We start from the raw sequence: 18,177 nt of genomic DNA, 5'->3' as shown, positions 1-18,177 counted from the left end.
CAGGGCGAATAGCTAGCAAGAATGGTCAGATCCAAGCAAGGGATCAGATCTAGGCAGCAGGCTAGAATAGACAGAGTTCAGGCCAAGGGTCAGGGCAGGCAGCAGAGACAAGGTCCAAGTTAGTCAGAACCAGGGAGTCAAGCCATAGGGAACAAGGAGACAGATGACCAGACAGAGGACACAAGAGCTAGCGTGCAAACAAGGTGAAGGCAAGGCATAGGCCATACAAGAAACAGGGCATAGAGAAGACCAAGACAAAGCAAGGAGTGAAAAAAGGAGCAAGACACAGATAGCAACACACATTGGAGCATAAGGACAGCAGGAGACCTGCTGCCAAGGTGCTGGCTGGTTGCAAAGGATTTCCTTATATGCCGATAGGAGGTATGATGTCATCAGCCAGTACTACAGGAAGTCCCGGCCAAAAGGACCTATAAAAGGAAGTCCAGATTTACAGGAAACTCTATCCTGGGTCCTGGGAACACCATGCTGCCAGAGTCACTTCAGATCAGGAGGTGAGGGGCGTAACAAAAAGACTTTGTAATGCTGTGACCATTACCCCAAATCATCTAGTCCCCACATTGGGACAAATAATCCCAGGGTAAAGATATGCCAGAAATAGCTCCCTCTGTTACTAAGACTCTTATCTTTAGACCCAAGATTTTGGGATGATGGAATAATGTACATTCCTTTTAATCTTTATTGATCCAGAAACTTTTTTGATGGCACTTACATTTCACAGACACTGTCTGAAGCAAGATCACACCCTATTCAGAACAAGATGCAAGATAACTAACAGGGAAAGAAATTCTATATAACCTCCTGGATGTTGTTTGTGCTAGGTTGACAGATCCTAATTGTCCTAAAAATACTGAAACCTGTCTTCAAGCTTGTGGTCACTGTTCCCTCTAAGCTGCATGCATGTGCACACAAGTCGTGAATGCTGCAATAATAGCAAACCATAGGGCACACAAGAAATCCCAATATTTGCATTAAAATGTGTGCACTATGATCCAGTGTAATTCAGCTTATAAAAAGTTGTACAAAAGAAAAAGTTTTCATATGTAGGCTTTCAAAAATTAGAAAGAACATTGCTTATAGTCCCTGGCAAAGGATTGGTAGGTCGGGAATTCTACTTATTGAACTGTTCAGTGACTGGAGAGATCTTCTGCTCTCTTGTTCCATGCTGGAAGGATTCTGCACAGCAGCCTGTGGTTTGTTTAAACATATTAGCTGAACCACCCCTAAAGAACCTCTGATATTGAACAACAAAGGACAACTGTGTTGCCTTAGGTCAAGTCTATAAACGAAAGGAATTTTTATTTTCTACCAAGTCCTTATCAATCTTCTCTAAACTGAGCTCAAATAGGTTCTTGACGTCCAAGGAAAGACCCAACAAATATCCCTTTGATAGCATGTATGCAATCCATTTCCATCAAGTCTTGCCTCACAAATCTGCTTCATTTTTTTGAAGGGGTTAATAAATGTGGATAAAGGTGAACCGGTAGATGTAGTGTATTTGGATTTTCAGAAGGCGTTTGACAAAGTCCCTTTTATTCATATTAATCTTGGAATCTTTAATCTGTAAATTAAAGGGGGATAGTGGTATCAAGGATATTCAGGAGGGACATCAGCAATTGAACTCTCCTGTTTGCTGATGATATTTTGCTGCTGTTACCAAAGATTAAGAAAACTTTTTTTTAGCTTTAAAGATCTTTGCGGACTATGGGAATTTCTCTGGTTTTAAACTCAGTTGGGACAAGACACTCCAAATGTTCTGGGTAATTTACAATCTAACTGCCTGGGTCAGCAAATCCATAAGAACCCAAAATTGATGTATTCCCTTAATATTTATCCTTTCATTTCAGATTTTAAGTGGAAAGTTGGATGGAGTTTCCAGTTTCATTGCAGGGGAAAATTATGCAAGTGAAAATGATTTTATCCCCAAAGTTACTGTATATATTCCAGATACTCCCAGTAAGTATTAGTGAAGGACATCAAACTCCTTAAAAAGATTTTTAATAATTTCTTTGGAATGGAAAAAGAGAGAAGATCCCTCTTCAGAAATTGATGATACTGAAGGAAGAGAGGGGTTATGGGTTTACCTAACTTTAAGCTGTATAATGTAGCTTGTCATTTACGTTTCTTAGGAGATTGGCTATTAAATCGGAATACTTACACAGATGTAACCTTTGAACAGACAATCTGTGCCCCCATGAATCTAAAATGTGTCCTTCACGCCCGCAGGGATGTGTTATGTCATTGACCATGAGATCAACGAGAGGGACATGGAATTTTGTGAGGAGTTTGATGTCCCTGGACAGACATGTGTTGCCATATTTACCTCTTTCTGGGAATCCAAAATTTTCCCCTGGGAATGAGACTTCTTTACATAAACGACTGAGACAAGGCAAGTTGTGGATAGAGGTTGATTTTATTGACAAAGGTACACAGCATATACATTCTTTTGATTATTGCAAACATTTAGGCTATAGGAATAAGGACTTATGTACCTCCAAATTCAAACTTAAATTTTCAAGATATTAAATAATATAGATTTACCTATCGCTTCTCCAAAATTTAATTTAATTGAATTCCTTACATAAAATGTTCTCTGTCTTAGCTTTATACATTTTTTAATAATTGTAAGATTATACAGTATTTAAGGTTTTGGCTGAGGTATGGTGGAAAGATGTACAGAGCACTCTTCATGTAGAGAACCTGAAATCCTGTCATGAATAGGCAGGGCTAGGGAATCTAGCTTTGTGAGATTGGGATTTGAACTGAATGAGGAGGGATTTGTCCTTGCAATGACACATCAGTGACGAGTGCTCTGAAATGTGACATTTTATGTATTGTTTTATGTTTGATTTTATGTTTACTGTTTGATGTTTATTTATGGATGTAAAGTTGTAATGTATTTAGAATTGCAGATGATAGGTGGGATATAAGTACTTTAAATATGTAAATGACTTAATTTACAGTTGTACTGATAATATGGTACTTTGGAGATGCAACTGAGAGTATTCCAGAGAACTATCTTCTCTCCCTTGCGTGCCCACAAAGTGGGACTGACCAGCTCAAGTAATTGCTTGAAATATCAAGTATACGATGCCATTCTGCTTCATTGTCTTTGGGAATGCTGATTAATTTTAATGGGAAGCAAGTATACGAGAACTGGCCATTGTGACCAAGAAATCCATATCAATGTCATGCATATTCTGTATGTTGGGGTTGGTGGGAGACAGAGTACTAGAGGGAAGGTTGCACAAATTGCTATTGATTAATCTTGTATAAATGCTAAAAGATACATTTTACTTAAATGGCTCTGCAAGGAACCGTCTGACTTGGGATTGTGGAGAACACCAACGTCAAAAGAGACCTTTTGTGGTATTGGGCTCCGTATATACGAATTTGTTGGTAGAGATTCAGCAACAGTCTAGATTCTAGACCAACTGGATTATTCAATCTGCCCCACATAGGAGAATAAGACTGGGACAATTATAGCATGCAGCCTGAAACTACATGTTTGTCATCATTTATCGGATTACATTAATATATTCTTGTTACGTTTGTATGAATATTATGGGGAGAAAATGGGGAAACTGTGTCGGCTACTTCTGTTTGTTATTACTAAATTTGTATCAATAAAAAAAAAAAAAGTATGTTAAAAGAAAAAAAGGGACCCATCTCTAAACCAGAGGGTAACAGCTGAGGGAGCAAAACCGGAATAGAGTAATCAGTGTCCTCCTCCTCTTCACAAAGCAGACACAATGAAGACACAGAACCTAGTAATGAATACAGATCAAGACCAGTCTGCCCAACAAGTGGCTTATGGTAATAACTGCCGCATCGTGCAGGTTACCCCATCCCTGCCTTCTGTTAATGGTAGTAACCGCTGCAATGATGCCACCCTGCAGAGGGTGCAGTAACAGCTTCTGGATACTGCCTTGCTCTTTTTGGTTACCTTTGATTAAGCTGCTGCTACTGCAAATCCAATGTCAACTATGTGGGCTGGGGCAGAGGAAAAAGGGTTGTCTCCAGAAAGTAGTGTCCTTGGGGGAAAAACCTCAGCCTCTTGAGATAACAGACATATTCAGTGCTCTCTTGCACAAGAAAAAGGTGTTTCACATAGAGGTGGTTGTGATGTGGAACAGGAGACGCTCTGTGTTGTTCTTCCAAACAATGTTTTCTCTAATCATCTATTCACACTTATTTCCATCAACACAGGGGCATACCGCCACTCAAGAGCCAAAGAATAAAAAGAAATAAACAAGCATAGGCAGGCACAAGAGAGCGGTTTTCCACGTTAAAACATAGATCCTACACTAGTCTGCTGCCTTCAACATAGTGGGTTTGAGGAGCGGGCCAGTGGTAAGTGCTACTCGCTGCCATGGGAAGGACCTGCGTTTAACTCCTGAGCCAGCAGCATTCAGAGCCCAGAAGGAGAGAGGCAGGGGACAAAAAATATGCTGCAGAGAAACTTAGTGATCAGATTTGGGCTCTGGAAGGAGATCACCTGGTATATGGCCTCCAGCCAAGGACTGCTGCTGTAATGACTGGGCAAGGCAAGCTAGAAGGATGACATAAAATGTGTGGGGCAGAGAGGGGAGGAACACCTGCTACCTGTGAGTGAAGGATCATAGTCCCATAGCGCAAAAAAAAAGGGTTCTGATTGAGCCGGGCCAAAATTAAAATTGGAGGATCTGGACAATTCCTGTCAAACAAAATTGTCCGCTGAGTAACCTGTCAGTAGGGTTGCCACCTGGCTTCATGTCGTAAGAACACGCTAATCCAATAATGTTTGTTTCCCTATTGCATGCAGGGACTTTTAATTCTGATTTCCTTAGGTAAATCAATGGGACAGTCAAAACTACAAGTCCCTGCATGTAACAGAGTAAAAACAGGACTGGATTAGCCTTTTTCTTATAACATGAAGCCAAGTGGCAATCCTACCTGTCAGATAAAAGTGCTCACAAACAAACATGCTGTTGCGTTCGTGCCTGCTTTCGCCCTCACTCCACCCTCTCTACCTGTGTGGAGACTCCCTCCGGGCCTGATGGACAGCTTGCTGCTGCGGCGTCTCCATGCCACTTCTCCCCGGCATCCCCGGGCCGGCTCGACGCTGCGGATCAGCCATGTTCCTGATGACGTAGGGCACGTGCGCGCTCCAAAGTATGTACCAGCAAGGGCGCGAACCTCAGGGGTGTTCCCATGTATTGACGTCATCCACTTCCAACTTTTGCTAACAGATTGAGTTAGCAAGGACTCGCTTCGGCTGTCCAAGCAACTCTGCAACCAAAGAATTGATTGCGGGGATTCCTTGGACCCGCTTCCCTCTACGCAACTCTGCATCCTTGGAATATATATATATATATATATAGCCTGTCTATTCACTATCTACAGTCTCTTTACAGCTCAGCAACCCGGATCGCAGTTCCAGCATATGAGGGACTTCAGCCCTGCCGGACATATCAGCTCACTACTGCCACCTCTAATGGTTCTACTACCTGTCTAATAAAAGAACTATCTGTGTCTGTCTCCATACTCAAGCCTAGCCGGTGGTCCCTCTCAGGATATCCTCCTGGGGGCGCTGTCATCTGCCATCGGCCCAAGAATTCACCAATTTACCTTCCTGTCAGCTGAGCACCCTCTCTAGTACTCCGCTGGTACAGATTGCCAACTCAGCAGTCTATATCATAACAGATTCTCAACTCCTTAGCCAGTTCACAACAGATTGCTAACTCCTCCTCCCTGGGGGAATAGATTCTATCAGATTGCTACTCTCACCTGCTAGCTCCTCCCATCAGCATAGCAGATCACAACACATGCAGCACAAAACTGAGCTGTCTTGGTCAGTCCTAAGGTCTAAGTTAAGCCGATCCAGGAGCAGTTATGCAGCATTGTGACTCCCAGCTTCAGCATGGTGAAAGAGCTGCGTAGTGGAAACCATGAACATCTAATCAACTGGTCTAACTGCGGATGTCAACAAGCACTGCAGCGGCACGAACCCCCCATACCCAAACAAACATGGACTGCAACGGTGCAGGAAACTGAGTGGAAGAAACAGGAAAACAGGAATGCAGCCACTCACAAAGTACCAGCCTAATGTGTTGTTACCTTCCTGAAGTGTCTGGAACAATGGTGGCGAAGTCTTTGGCTGCCTAGAACTCTCCTGCCGTGGCACTGCCCTGCTTCTGGAATCCAGCCCGTCTAACAGCAGGAGCACAAGGAAACACTGCTCACCCCTGCGATTCTAAAGCACCTCTCTAAAGAGCTCAGCCTGAGAACAGTGTTCAGTTCATCCCCCAACAAGGACATTGACAAGGTCAGGGCCACCAAAATGATATATGCTCTGCACTATAAGTCACAAACAGAAAGACTGAAGGAGCTAAAGATGGACTCTCCAGAAGAAAGAAGGGAAAGGGGAGATGATTATTATTGTTTTGGTTTATAAAAGCACGGGCTTCAATCAAGTATCAGAAAGAAGCATAGCTTAAAGGGTAAGGGGTCATCACATGAAGCTGAAGGAAGGGAAGCTCAAAGAGAATACAAGATTATACACACTGTCACAGAGAGGGTGGTGGGTGACACTTGGAACAGACTTCCGGCGGAGGAAAACCAGTGACAGAATTCAAGCCTGCATGAGACAGATGCAAAAGGGACCTTAAGCAGTGGAGGAGGGAGAAAAGAGTAGCGTTAATGGATAGCACAGGCTGAGAATCAGGGACACTTGGGCTCAAATCCTGTGTCATTTACTGACGCTCCTTGTGACCTTGGGTGAAGTAAGCCCTCTAGGACAATGAAGACACCCTACTGTAACTTGAATGTATCTTGCTTTGAGCTACCAATGAAAAAGTAACCAGAGAACGAGTGAGACCTAAGCACAATAGGCAGGCATCCATGAGCAGACCGGATGGACTAAATGGTCCTTATCTGCTGATACCTTCTATGCATCTACGTAAGAAGAATGTCAGACTGGGGAAGCAGCAGAGTCGCAGACTGGTCAGGTGCTGCTGGCATTGATCTCACCTTGCCCACACCCCCATATAAAAAGGGGTGTGTTAGGCTGTCCTCACACGTCTGTGCATGGCTCAAGGCACATTTTGGGGTCTAGAACTTTTCGCCTGATGCAGCAGGGCAATTAGCGCAAAAAAAATGCGCACACCACTAATGAGCAAAACATGGGAGCACAAATTTACATGTGCCTGCAAGTAAATGAAGGCATTAGCTATTGCCCCCCCAATGCACAGAAGTACATAGACTTAACTCAGGTTTTCCTTAATGCTGGAAATTAACTCCTGGTCCGAGATGGAGTAAAGTTTCTAGTGCTGGTGTTAATCTATGGGGCTGAACCTGCAGTTCGAGGTGTTGGGGTCTTGCACTTAGGATTTCTGCATATGACCTCAAGAGCACAAATGATGTGCTTTTAACTCACTTTTTAGGTGCATAATTTTTAGATGCACAATTTTTCGAACACAAATCACCGCTACGTCTGGATTTAGGCGCACAAGGACAGCATCTCCCTAGTGCTGCCCTGTGGTGTCAGCACTGGAAGGAAAGCATGTCCAGATGTGCCAAATAGCCCCAAATCAGCAGGGCATGGAAATAAGCGAAACCTAGCACAGCACAAAAAAAAAAGACAGACGAGAGAAACCTTTGATGGAATCTTACTCTGTGAGCACGAGAGAGTTTGGCACCCACAAGATCAGGGGTCGAGGGGGCTGGAGAAGGCTGGTGAAGGCTTGGTGCCAGCTGGGCACTGGCTACCTTCATGCACTCATCTAGTGTAGACAGAAATTGGCTGCAGGTGGTTTGAAGCAGAGAAGAGGCGTTGCTCATTTTCTAAGTCAAGACAAAAAAAAATAAATTATTGAACATAAAACAAGCGAGAAAATGGAACCCCATGTACCTCATCTTTCTGAGGCTGCTTTTAAATCTGAAGTTCTTCTCTACAATAAATGCCCTTCCCACAGACTCGTCTGTCATGTATGTTTTGTTCTGACTAGATTGCAAGCTCCATGAAGTAAAGACTGTCTAATGTGTATCTGTTCAGTGCTGCATATGTCTGGGTAGTGCTTTAGAAATGATAAACAAAGGTAAAGCAAAGTTGTTTACCTGTAACAGATGGCCTCTGAAGCCAGCAATTCATAAGTCACATGCTCAAGCTCTTGGTGCTGTCTAAGCTCCTGGAAAGGTAGACACAGCCTTCTGTTAAGGCATTTCTCTTTGAAAATATGCTTGCAGTCTTGTACTCACAGGAGTACAATATCCCCATGGCACTGGAAAGTGGCCCTGTGTATGAATACCCATGGAGCCGATGCTAGGCGAAGAGGCGGTAGGTGGCACTAGAGGTGTTGCTTCCTTGCCAAAAAATCTGAGATGCTTTCTGTGACACTAAGGTACCTTTATATGCGTGTACATTTTTTCCAAACCCAAAGAACATGGCCAGTATTATTAGGGTGCCCCCGGTAACCATCTCGAAACTTTCTGACATAAGATGCCCATAAGATGTTCGAGGCCCTTAGGTCTAGGATGGGACGGGATCCCCCAGTTTTTTTTTTCGGAAGACCACGAAGTACCCAGAATAAAATCTTTTCCTTCTCTCCTGCGGTGGTACGCGTTTTACTGCCTTAGTCTTTAAGAGGGCGGAGGTTTCTAACCTGAGCTGTTCCAGGTGCTCCCTTTGGTGGACGATTTGGAGGTAATTCCGAAAGGTATAATCGGTAGCCCTCAGAAACTATACAAATGACTTATGTAAATCCTCAACCTCCCACCAAAAGGAAGCCTGGAGTGCTGGCTATAGTCTCCGGGTTTAGTCAAAAACCCATCCCTGGTTTTGATTGGGTAGTCACATGGGGCTTAGAGCTTCTGCCTTCACGATGGCAAGGTACGCCTTCAGGGCAAGCCAGACTCTGGAGGTGCTTTCCAGGTTTCTAATTCTGGAACCTCCTGAAAAAGAAAAAGTTGGCAGAGTTTGTAATAGAGGAGAGGGTCTGAATAATGGTCCTTCAGAAAATCCACAACCTCCTTGACCGTATCTCCAAAAAGAGTTTCCTTCCTGTACAAGGCACACTGGTAAGCCTTTCCTTTACATCCTCATGGAGGTCAGATGCTCACAGCCATGGGTGTCTTTGTTCATCAAAGGCCCTTAATACTGTTTCAAAAGCATGGAATCGCAAGCAAATAATATGCTTTTTAAGAAGGTGAAAATTCCTATTTGAAAATAGCTCTGACTCATAAGGGGATTCCCATGACTGCTCAAAGTCACTCTCAATACAGAGAAAGCCCCACTACCCAGCGCTCAACTATCTGGAATGCTCAACCAACTAGTATGTCATTTCATCCAGGAACTCAGTGGAGTGGGGATAGAATGACAGTAGCTTCTCTCTGTTCTGCACACTCCAGCATCGCTCTCCTCTTCTTCTGTTCTCTGCTTGCTGCTGCCTGGAGTAGGATGCAGTGGGCTCTTAGATAACCAGCATATTACATTAACTAGCACCACCTATTCCCCCATGCATGTGGATTTTGGGGCTTTTACTGTATATATATATATATATATATATATATATATATACATACAGTAAAAGCCCCAAAATCCACATGCATGGGGGAATAGGTGGTGCTTAGATATGGCATCTAAGTCTGTGCCAGTCCTTGAATTGACTGATTTTTGGCACTGGTTGAGCTCTCACAGCCAAGGAGCTGATCATCTCCAAGAGTCTGGGGAGGCTTTCCTCTCCAAGATTCTTTGGCTCAGGCTTGGTGCAGACACTGATCCTTAATACCTGAAGCTCAATGTTAGTGCTAAAATGCTTGGCTCCATAGAAGAAAGAGTAGTAGGTGGATCACTCCATGTTTCAAGTGCAGTCAACTCCAGCTGCTTGGAACTCTTCATGTGCTGAGCAACTACCCTGATGAGTCAATGAGGTCCACAGGAGCACTGATCCTCTTCAAAGAGTCTTGAGGGATGCCAAAAGCTGGACCTCAGGAGATTGATAAATCGAGTGCCCAGGAAGGGAAGTAGAGCCCTCCTCCAGGTATAGCCACTTCAGTAGTCCAGCTTGTCCTGTTTTCTAATATGCACCTCCCAATAGGAGGTGTATTGGTGTTCTAGTCAGGGCTGCTGCAAGGGCATCAGATGTCCTAGGCCAATCTTCCACTTTATGCGCCCATCCAACATAATTATTGCCACTGCTCCCCGCCCCAGATCACTTCTGGCTGGCAGGAAGAATGAAAGCAGCACTTCTTACCTACTTTTGCTGCCACCAACTCTGCTGGTTGTTAATTCCTTGTAACGTCAGAACTGTAAAACCCACTTCCAAGAGCCTAAGTTCTCTTGATTGGGGCATGGAGGAATCCAAATCTGGAAAGGCCGGAAGTTCCACAATCTGATTAACATGGAATGCTGAAACCACCTCAGGCAAAAAAAAAAAGGGCACGTGCTTAACGACACCCCCTACTCAGAAATCTACAAAAATGGGCCTCAGCACAACAAAGCATGGAGCTCCGAAATCCTCCTGGCTGAACAAATAGCCACTAGGAAAACAACCTTAAGAGTCAAGTCCTTTAAGGTTACCCTCCTCAGAGGTTCGAACACAGCCTCACCCAATCCTTTAAGCACCAAATTAAGATTCCAAGACAGACAAGCCTTCCTCACCAGAAAACGCAAATTCTTTGCTCTCCAAAGAAAACGTAGGACATCCAGGTGCGCAGACAGAGAATAACCTTGCACCTTACCTTGAAGAAAGCTCAAAGCTGCTACCTGTACCCTGAGAGAGTTAAAGGCCAGATCCTTGACTAAACCCTCCTGAAGAGCCTACACCCCATTAGTGATATACCAGGACTCGAAGACCTTCTACACTCACACATATGCTAAAGATGTGGAAGTTCGCCTGGCCTGCAACAAGGTGGTAATAACATCTTCGGGATATCCCCTCTGTCTCAGCCATCTCTTCTCAAAAGCCAGGTTGTGAGACAAAAGCAAGCTGCCTGGTCTAAAAATATTGGACCTTGGTGGAAAGATATGACAGATTGCTGAACCTCAGTGGTCTTCTACAGCCATGTTGACAAGATCTGCATGGCCACTCCGGAGCCACCAGGATCACATCACCTGGATGCTTCTCTATCCTCCGTAACTCCTTTCCCACCAGTGTCCATGGAGGAAAGACATACAGCAGAACACCCAGGAGACCATGGTAGAACCAGTGCATTGATGCCCCCCTGCTCCGTGCTCTTTTCAACAGCTGTAAAAACGAGACACTTTGGTGTTTTATCTGGTCACCATTATATCCATATGTGGAGAGTCCCATCTCTTGCGAATAAGACATCACCATTTCCAACAGCTATCACTCTCCTAGGTCCAATGTCCTTCAACTCAGAAAGTCTGCCTGAACATTGTCTACCCTGGCGATGTGAGATGCTGCTATTCTCTCCAAGTGCTGCTCTGCCCAAAGAATCAATGCTTGAGCCTCCGCACGACTCTTGGTACCACTCTGTCGGTTGACATAGGCCACCGTTGTCGCATTTTCTGATAGGACTCTCACGGAAGACCATACAACCGTGGCAGAAAAGCAAGCAAAGTGTACTGCACCACTCTCGTCTCTAACCGACTGATAGACCAAGAAGCCTCTTTTTTCGACCACTGGCTCTGCACTGACTGATCCTGACACACTGCTCCCCAGCCCAAAAGGCTGGCATTGGTGGTAATTATCACCCAATCTGGAGCCTCCAATTACACATCATATTCCTGACTGGCTCTAAGAAGCCACCACGAAAGACTGTTTCTGCCTTCCCCCTCAAGTGGAAGGGGAAGATGAAACTCCTCCCACAACAGATTCCACCAGGAGAGAAGAAACCCTCTGAAGAGGGCACATATGAGCAAATGTCCAAGGCACCAAGACCAAAGCTGAAGCCATGGAACCCAGGACTTGTAAACAGTTCCACACCCTGGGCACTGAAAGCTCCAACAGGTGACGCACCTGACCCTCTAACCTCAACATCCTCTCTTCTGTGAGGAATTCTCTCCCCTTCTGCATATCAAATAAAGCCCTCAGATAATCCAAATGCTGGTAGGGAATAAGATGGCTCTTCACAAGATTCACCACCCAGCCTAAAGACTGAAAATGTTGCATCACTTTCTGCACCAATTGCCTACACAGATCCTTCAACTTCACCTGGATGAGCCAGTTGTAAAGGTACAGATGCACCAGCACACCCTCCCGTCGTAGGGCTGCCATCACTACTACCACCATCACCTTGGTGAATGTGCGCAGAGCTGATGCTAAACCAAACAGAAGGGCCTGAAACTGAAAATGTTCTCCTAGAACCTTGAACCTCAGAAAACGCTGCTGCTCCTGTCTGATGGCGATATGCAGATAGGCTTCTCTTAGATCTAACAATGCCAGAAACGTCTTTGCGCACTGCCATGATAACTGTCCTCAGAATCTCCATACGAAAATGCGGAACCTTGAGGGCTGCATTTACCTTTTCCAAGTCTAGAATTGGGCAAAGTGAGCCTTCTTTCTTTGGAATCACGAAATAGATGGAATACCATCCCATTCACTGCTCCTCTCGCGGGACTGGCACTATAGCTCCCAGTTGCCTTAAGTGGTATACCATCCCCTGAACAGCTGCATGCTTGGTAAGAGGGGCAGAAGGGGGCATGATGTAAGCATCTGGAAAGGGACAAACAAATTCTAACATGCCGGACGAGCCTTCTCCTCCCGAGACACAAACGGGACATAAACCCTGCTGATTTCTCCTGCACCGCAAGCCCCCTCGAGCACAGCATGCACCGTCGCACGCCATTCCTTCCCAACTGCGCATGAGCTCCTGAGCCATTGGCTGCTACTCGCCTTGGGAGACCTGCCTGATACAGGAGAGACCTGTGAACAATAGCCCCGCACACCCGATCGGTAGAGCATCCAACCACTGCAAACAAAAATAAATAAAGAGACCACTCTTTTTTTTTTTTTTTTTTTTTTTTTAACTTTACTCAAGCAGCCCTGGCCCAGAAGAAAGATATATACTTCCCTGGCTCTCCAGGCTCCACTTGCAGAGTTGTCAGCAGGATTCCAACACTGCCTCAAGGGGGATGAGGGATCTGGACCACCAGATGTCCACCCCATGGCCTCCAGACTGAGCTCAGAGAAGGGTCACCAACCCCCTGCTCGTCTGCCTCAAAACAGGGAGGATGGCCCCACCAGGACCTGACAACCCCTGGGAGGATATAAATCTCAAAATTCCTGTCTTCTTTTTCTTTAATTTCTCTTCCCAGACGGCAAGGTTTTGCACCATATACCATCCCCTGGTGACAGAGAAATACTGAGGGACTGCAGGTGGCACACTCGATTATGTAGCAGTGTCAGTAAAACTTTCTCCGTCTCCATCTGCTGGCAGGGAGGCAAAACCCAGGAGTCTGGACTGATCTGGGTACGTCCTGGAACATGGGATTCATAAACCTGCGGGGAAAATACTACACCTTGGTAAATAGATCTCTAAGGCCCACTATGTGATCGTGGAACCGCTGCGCATGTCCATTAGGATCTCTAAGAATTTCCGAGAAAGCTCTGGAAAACGTATGGTGCTGGCACCATCAGAATGACATCATCCATATTTGTGACTAAGGTGAATTGCTGGTCTTCAAAGAACATTAATTAAATCGTGAGAAAATAAAAGATGAACTAAAAATCTATGTTCACAACACACAAGAACAAAAAGAAGCTATGAAAGATTCTTTGCCACCAGGCTCACTATAAGCCCCGGCACCCCTGTCCTCTCATAGGCAGCCTGGCCCCTGCCACCCCACCTGCCTGATGGCAGGGCTGGTCTTGAACCAGGGACCTGCTTGGCTGAGGAGTAAGGGCCCTGCCACCTGAGCAGGTGGGTACTGTGGCAAAGCAAGGACCATCCCAATAGAGCTTGATTCGAGAACCAGTAATCATGCCCCAGAGGAAATGGATCTTGAACAGGAATCACTGAGAAGAAGGAAGTGTTCCCAAACAACTTGTGGGCTGCCTAGTCATGCAGCTGAACCTGAATAATGTGATCTGCACTACTGGAACTGTGACATGGACTTGTTACTTGTTTAACCCCTGCTCAGTCCAGACTGATACTGGCCGATTCTATACTAGAGAGACTAAGAATTACCTTGGCTCCATGCACTGTGTATTGCAGTGGTGAAAGGACTAGTATATCTTCCTGTTACTTGCTATTTCTGTGCTATAAAATGAACTCAGCTTGAAACTGGACACCTGAACCCTTAAGAGGCAGCTCTGATCCCTGCCCAACTCGCATGTTGGCCTCCAACAGCAACCTTACACCTTACCCCTCACCTGAGCCATTCAGGCTGATAACTGCAGGTTTGTAGCATACCTCTATGTCAGATAGGCTGCCATCCTCCCGGGGGCAGGCAGCTTCCTGTACATCAAAAACTTGCCGAGTCAGCAGATCACAGTACAGCCGAAGCTCCGAGATCTTTCTGCTCACGGATTCCCTACCCAGGACGATCTCTGTGGAAAGGAAGAGCTGCAAACATAAAAGACTGTAATTTCATGAAGGATTCAAAGACAGAAAAAGGTGTCAAAGTAAAAGCCCTGGAAATCAATAGAAAATTTACAGCAGCAATACAAGTTTCATACACTGCCCCACCACAGGACAGATATAGCATGGACAGCGGCAGTACAAGATTCCCTCACACACCTACACACTGTTCCACCACAGAACAGGTACAGCATAGACAGCAGCAGTGCAAGCTTCCCACACACACACACACACACTGCCCCACCACAGAACAGGTACAGCACAGACAGCAGCAGTGCAAGCTTCCCACACACACACACACACACACACAGCCCCACCAGAGAACAGGTTCAGCACAGACAGCAGCAGCAGTGCAAACTTCCCACACACACACACACACACACACACACATACTGCCCCCACCACAGAGCAGGTACAGCACAGACAGCAGCAGTGCAAGCTTCCCTCACACACACTTCCCCATCACAGAACAGGGACAGCACAGACAGCAGTAGTGCAAGCTTCCCTCACACACATACACACACAGCCCCACCACAGAACAGGTTCAGCACAGACAGCAGCCGTGCAAGCTTCCCTCACACACATACACACACACACACACACACACTGCCCCATCACAGAACAGGTACAGCACAGACAGCAGCAGTGCAAGCTTCCCTCACACACACACACACACAGCCCCACCACAGAACAGGTTCAGCACAGACAGCAGCCGTGCAAGCTTCCCTCACTCACACACACACACAGCCCCACCACAGAACAGGTTCAGCACAGACAGCAGCCGTGCAAGCTTCCCTCACACACACACACACACAGCCCCACCACAGAACAGGTTCAGCACAGACAGCAGCCGTGCAAGCTTCCCTCACTCACACACACACACAGCCCCACCACAGAACAGGTTCAGCACAGACAGCAGCCGTGCAAGCTTCCCTCACACACATACACACACACACACACACACACTGCCCCATCACAGAACAGGTACAGCACAGACAGCAGCAGTGCAAGCTTCCCTCACACACACACACACACACACACAGCCCCACCACAGAACAGGTTCAGCACAGACAGCAGCCGTGCAAGCTTCCCTCACTCACACACACACACAGCCCCACCACAGAACAGGTTCAGCACAGACAGCAGCAGTGCAAGCTTCCCTCACACACACACACTGCCCCACCACAGAACAGGTACAGCACAGACAGCAGCAGTGCAAGCTTCCCTCACACACATACACACACAGCCCCACCACAGAACAGGTTCAGCACAGACAGCAGCCGTGCAAGCTTCCCTCACTCACACACACACACTGCCCCACCACAGAACAGGTACAGCACAGACAGCAGCAGTGCAAGCTTCCCTCATACACACACACACACTAACACACTGCCCCACCACAGAACAAGTATAGCACAGACAGCAACAGTGCAAGCTTCCCTCACCCACACACTGCCCCACCACAGAACAGGTACAGCACAGACAGCAGCAGTGCAAGCTTCCCTCAGACACAGACACACAGACACACACACACACACAGAGCCCCACCACAGAACAGGAACAGCACAGACAGCAGCAGTGCAAGCTTCCCTCACACACACACACACAGCCCCACCACAGAACAGGAACAGCACAGACAGCAGCAGTGCAAGCTTCCCTCACACACACACACACACAGCCCCACCACAGAACAGGAACAGCACAGACAGCAGCAGTGCAAGCTTCCCTCACACACTGTAAACTGTATGAGGGAGATAACAAACCTTTATTCATTGCTTTGTTGGGAAAGCAGATTTTAAAAACCCATAAAGACAAAAGGAGACAAAGAAAGGAGGGGGGACAGTTGTATGAAGAAACAGGATCTGCAATTGTTGGGGGGGAGCAGGGGAAGGAAAACTGAGTAAAGGCAGGGAGCCGGTACTAATGCCTGGATTTATTTTCTGCACACCTGTTGCCCTTTCTGCTTCATGTGCTGCAATTTAACTCTCAGCCTCTCCTGTGCGCTGGTTACTGCCAACAGATACAGCTGCCTCTCCCTTGCTAAAACAGAGTCCTACAGAAATGTTGTACTATGGTACATTACATTTCCCATTGATATTTAAAAGGAATATTTTAAGCTTGTCATGGAAGAGCAGGTTTGAATATTCCTGCACAGACTCCCACATGAAAGGCAGCAAGAACTCCTGGGACCGCACCTTCTGCTGTGACTAATCCCGTTCAGGGTGTGAACAGGCAGGTTTGCTAAGTGGGAGGGTAGCTGGCTTTCTTATTCCAGCTGGAGAACAGAGTGCATGCCACGGTAGGGCAATGTGATGCCATGCAGCAGAGAGGAGAGTGCAAACAGTTTCACTGGGGGACGACGACACACAGGGTCTCCATCACTTGCACTGATCTCCAAGAGGACACCTACATGCACCAACATTTACTGAGAGGAGCAAGGGAAAAGTTATCCAGCAGTGTGAGCAGTTAAGTGACTATTCAACCTCTTATCTCCCAATCCCTAAATGCACACAGTCACCACAATAACCCTGGAGACCAGCCAGAGCAGAGCGGGTTTCTAATACACAGGGCTTCCAGTGCTCCTCAGTCTCACCCTGCAGAACCTCCTGCTACGGAGACCCAGAGAGACGGCTCAGCCAATGCACCCCAGTCTTAGCTTCTCACTGAGTGCCTGCCATGCAGTACATTTGTTTACTCTCTATTTATTACATTTTTAAAGCTATATAATAAGGCTCACACAAACATATTACAAGGAGTTCCACACATTAATAATAAGCTGATCAACACAATTTTTTTTTTAAATCACATACATACATACTGTACCTGAATGTAACTCGCCTGGAATTACCAGTGAAGAGGCCTGACTAAAGCTAAATACATAATAACCTCGGAGATCCACAAACAGGGATGAAGGCAACTGAAAAAGGGCAATGCAGAAGAGAAAGAGAAAAGAGCCCCCTTCCCTCACAATTACACCCAGAATAAGAGCAAATTGCAAGCTGTTCCAACAAAAAAAAATAGAAAGCAAACCAATTACTAGAGAGATACAGAGAAAGCAGAGTTGCTTACCTGTAACAGGCAATCTCAGAGGACAAAAGGATGTCAGTCTCAGCCGTGGGTGACATCATCAGGTAGAGCCCTACACAGAAGCTCTGAGCACGCCCAGCTGGGCATGTGCAGCACGATCCGTGTCACCGGGCCCATGCAGAGCCCCTTCAGTCCAGACTATAGCTAAGGAACTGGAGAACAGACTGTGCAGGGACATGGACAGGTTTTGCCAGGACTGACATCCCGCTGTCCTTGGAGAACACTTGTTACAGGTAAGCAAATCTGCTTTCTCAGAGGACTAGCAAGATGGAAGTCCTCGCATGGGGGGGAATACTTAGTTATAGTATTTTACCCTAAACAAAAAAGGGGACAATAACCAGAGACAGTGGCAATAGGTAAAACTTGACTTTTGCTGCCAATGGACCATTTATCGTCTATACTTTTTTTTGCGGGGGAAAGCCTGGGACCAAAATATTGGGCTCCAAGAGGGAAAGGGTTAGGCTCTACAGGACAGACTGACCAAACTTACTGTCGCGTCGCATCCCTATCCAAGCAATAAATGTGATGCGAACGTGTGGTGAGAACTCT

At 46.1% G+C, this 18,177-nt stretch overlaps 1 protein-coding gene across 1 annotated transcript in view; it reads right to left on the bottom strand.

The window, feature by feature from the left end:
- Positions 1-18,177, bottom strand: part of LOC115087708 (pleckstrin homology domain-containing family A member 3-like) — a 78,273-nt gene that overhangs the window by 28,456 nt on the left and 31,640 nt on the right. The window contains exons 4-5 of the mRNA XM_029595203.1: positions 14,374-14,510; positions 7,672-7,842 (exon numbers count right to left, since the gene is read on the bottom strand). Of these exons, the coding sequence (XP_029451063.1) occupies positions 7,672-7,842; positions 14,374-14,510 (308 nt within the window). The remainder of the gene's footprint in view (positions 1-7,671; positions 7,843-14,373; positions 14,511-18,177) is intronic.

Source organism: Rhinatrema bivittatum, chromosome 3, assembly GCF_901001135.1.
Source record: "Rhinatrema bivittatum chromosome 3, aRhiBiv1.1, whole genome shotgun sequence".
NCBI lineage: Eukaryota > Metazoa > Chordata > Amphibia > Gymnophiona > Rhinatrematidae > Rhinatrema > Rhinatrema bivittatum.
The sequence above is the reverse complement of the archived record's forward strand: the minus strand, read 5'-3'. Positions and strand labels throughout refer to the sequence as shown.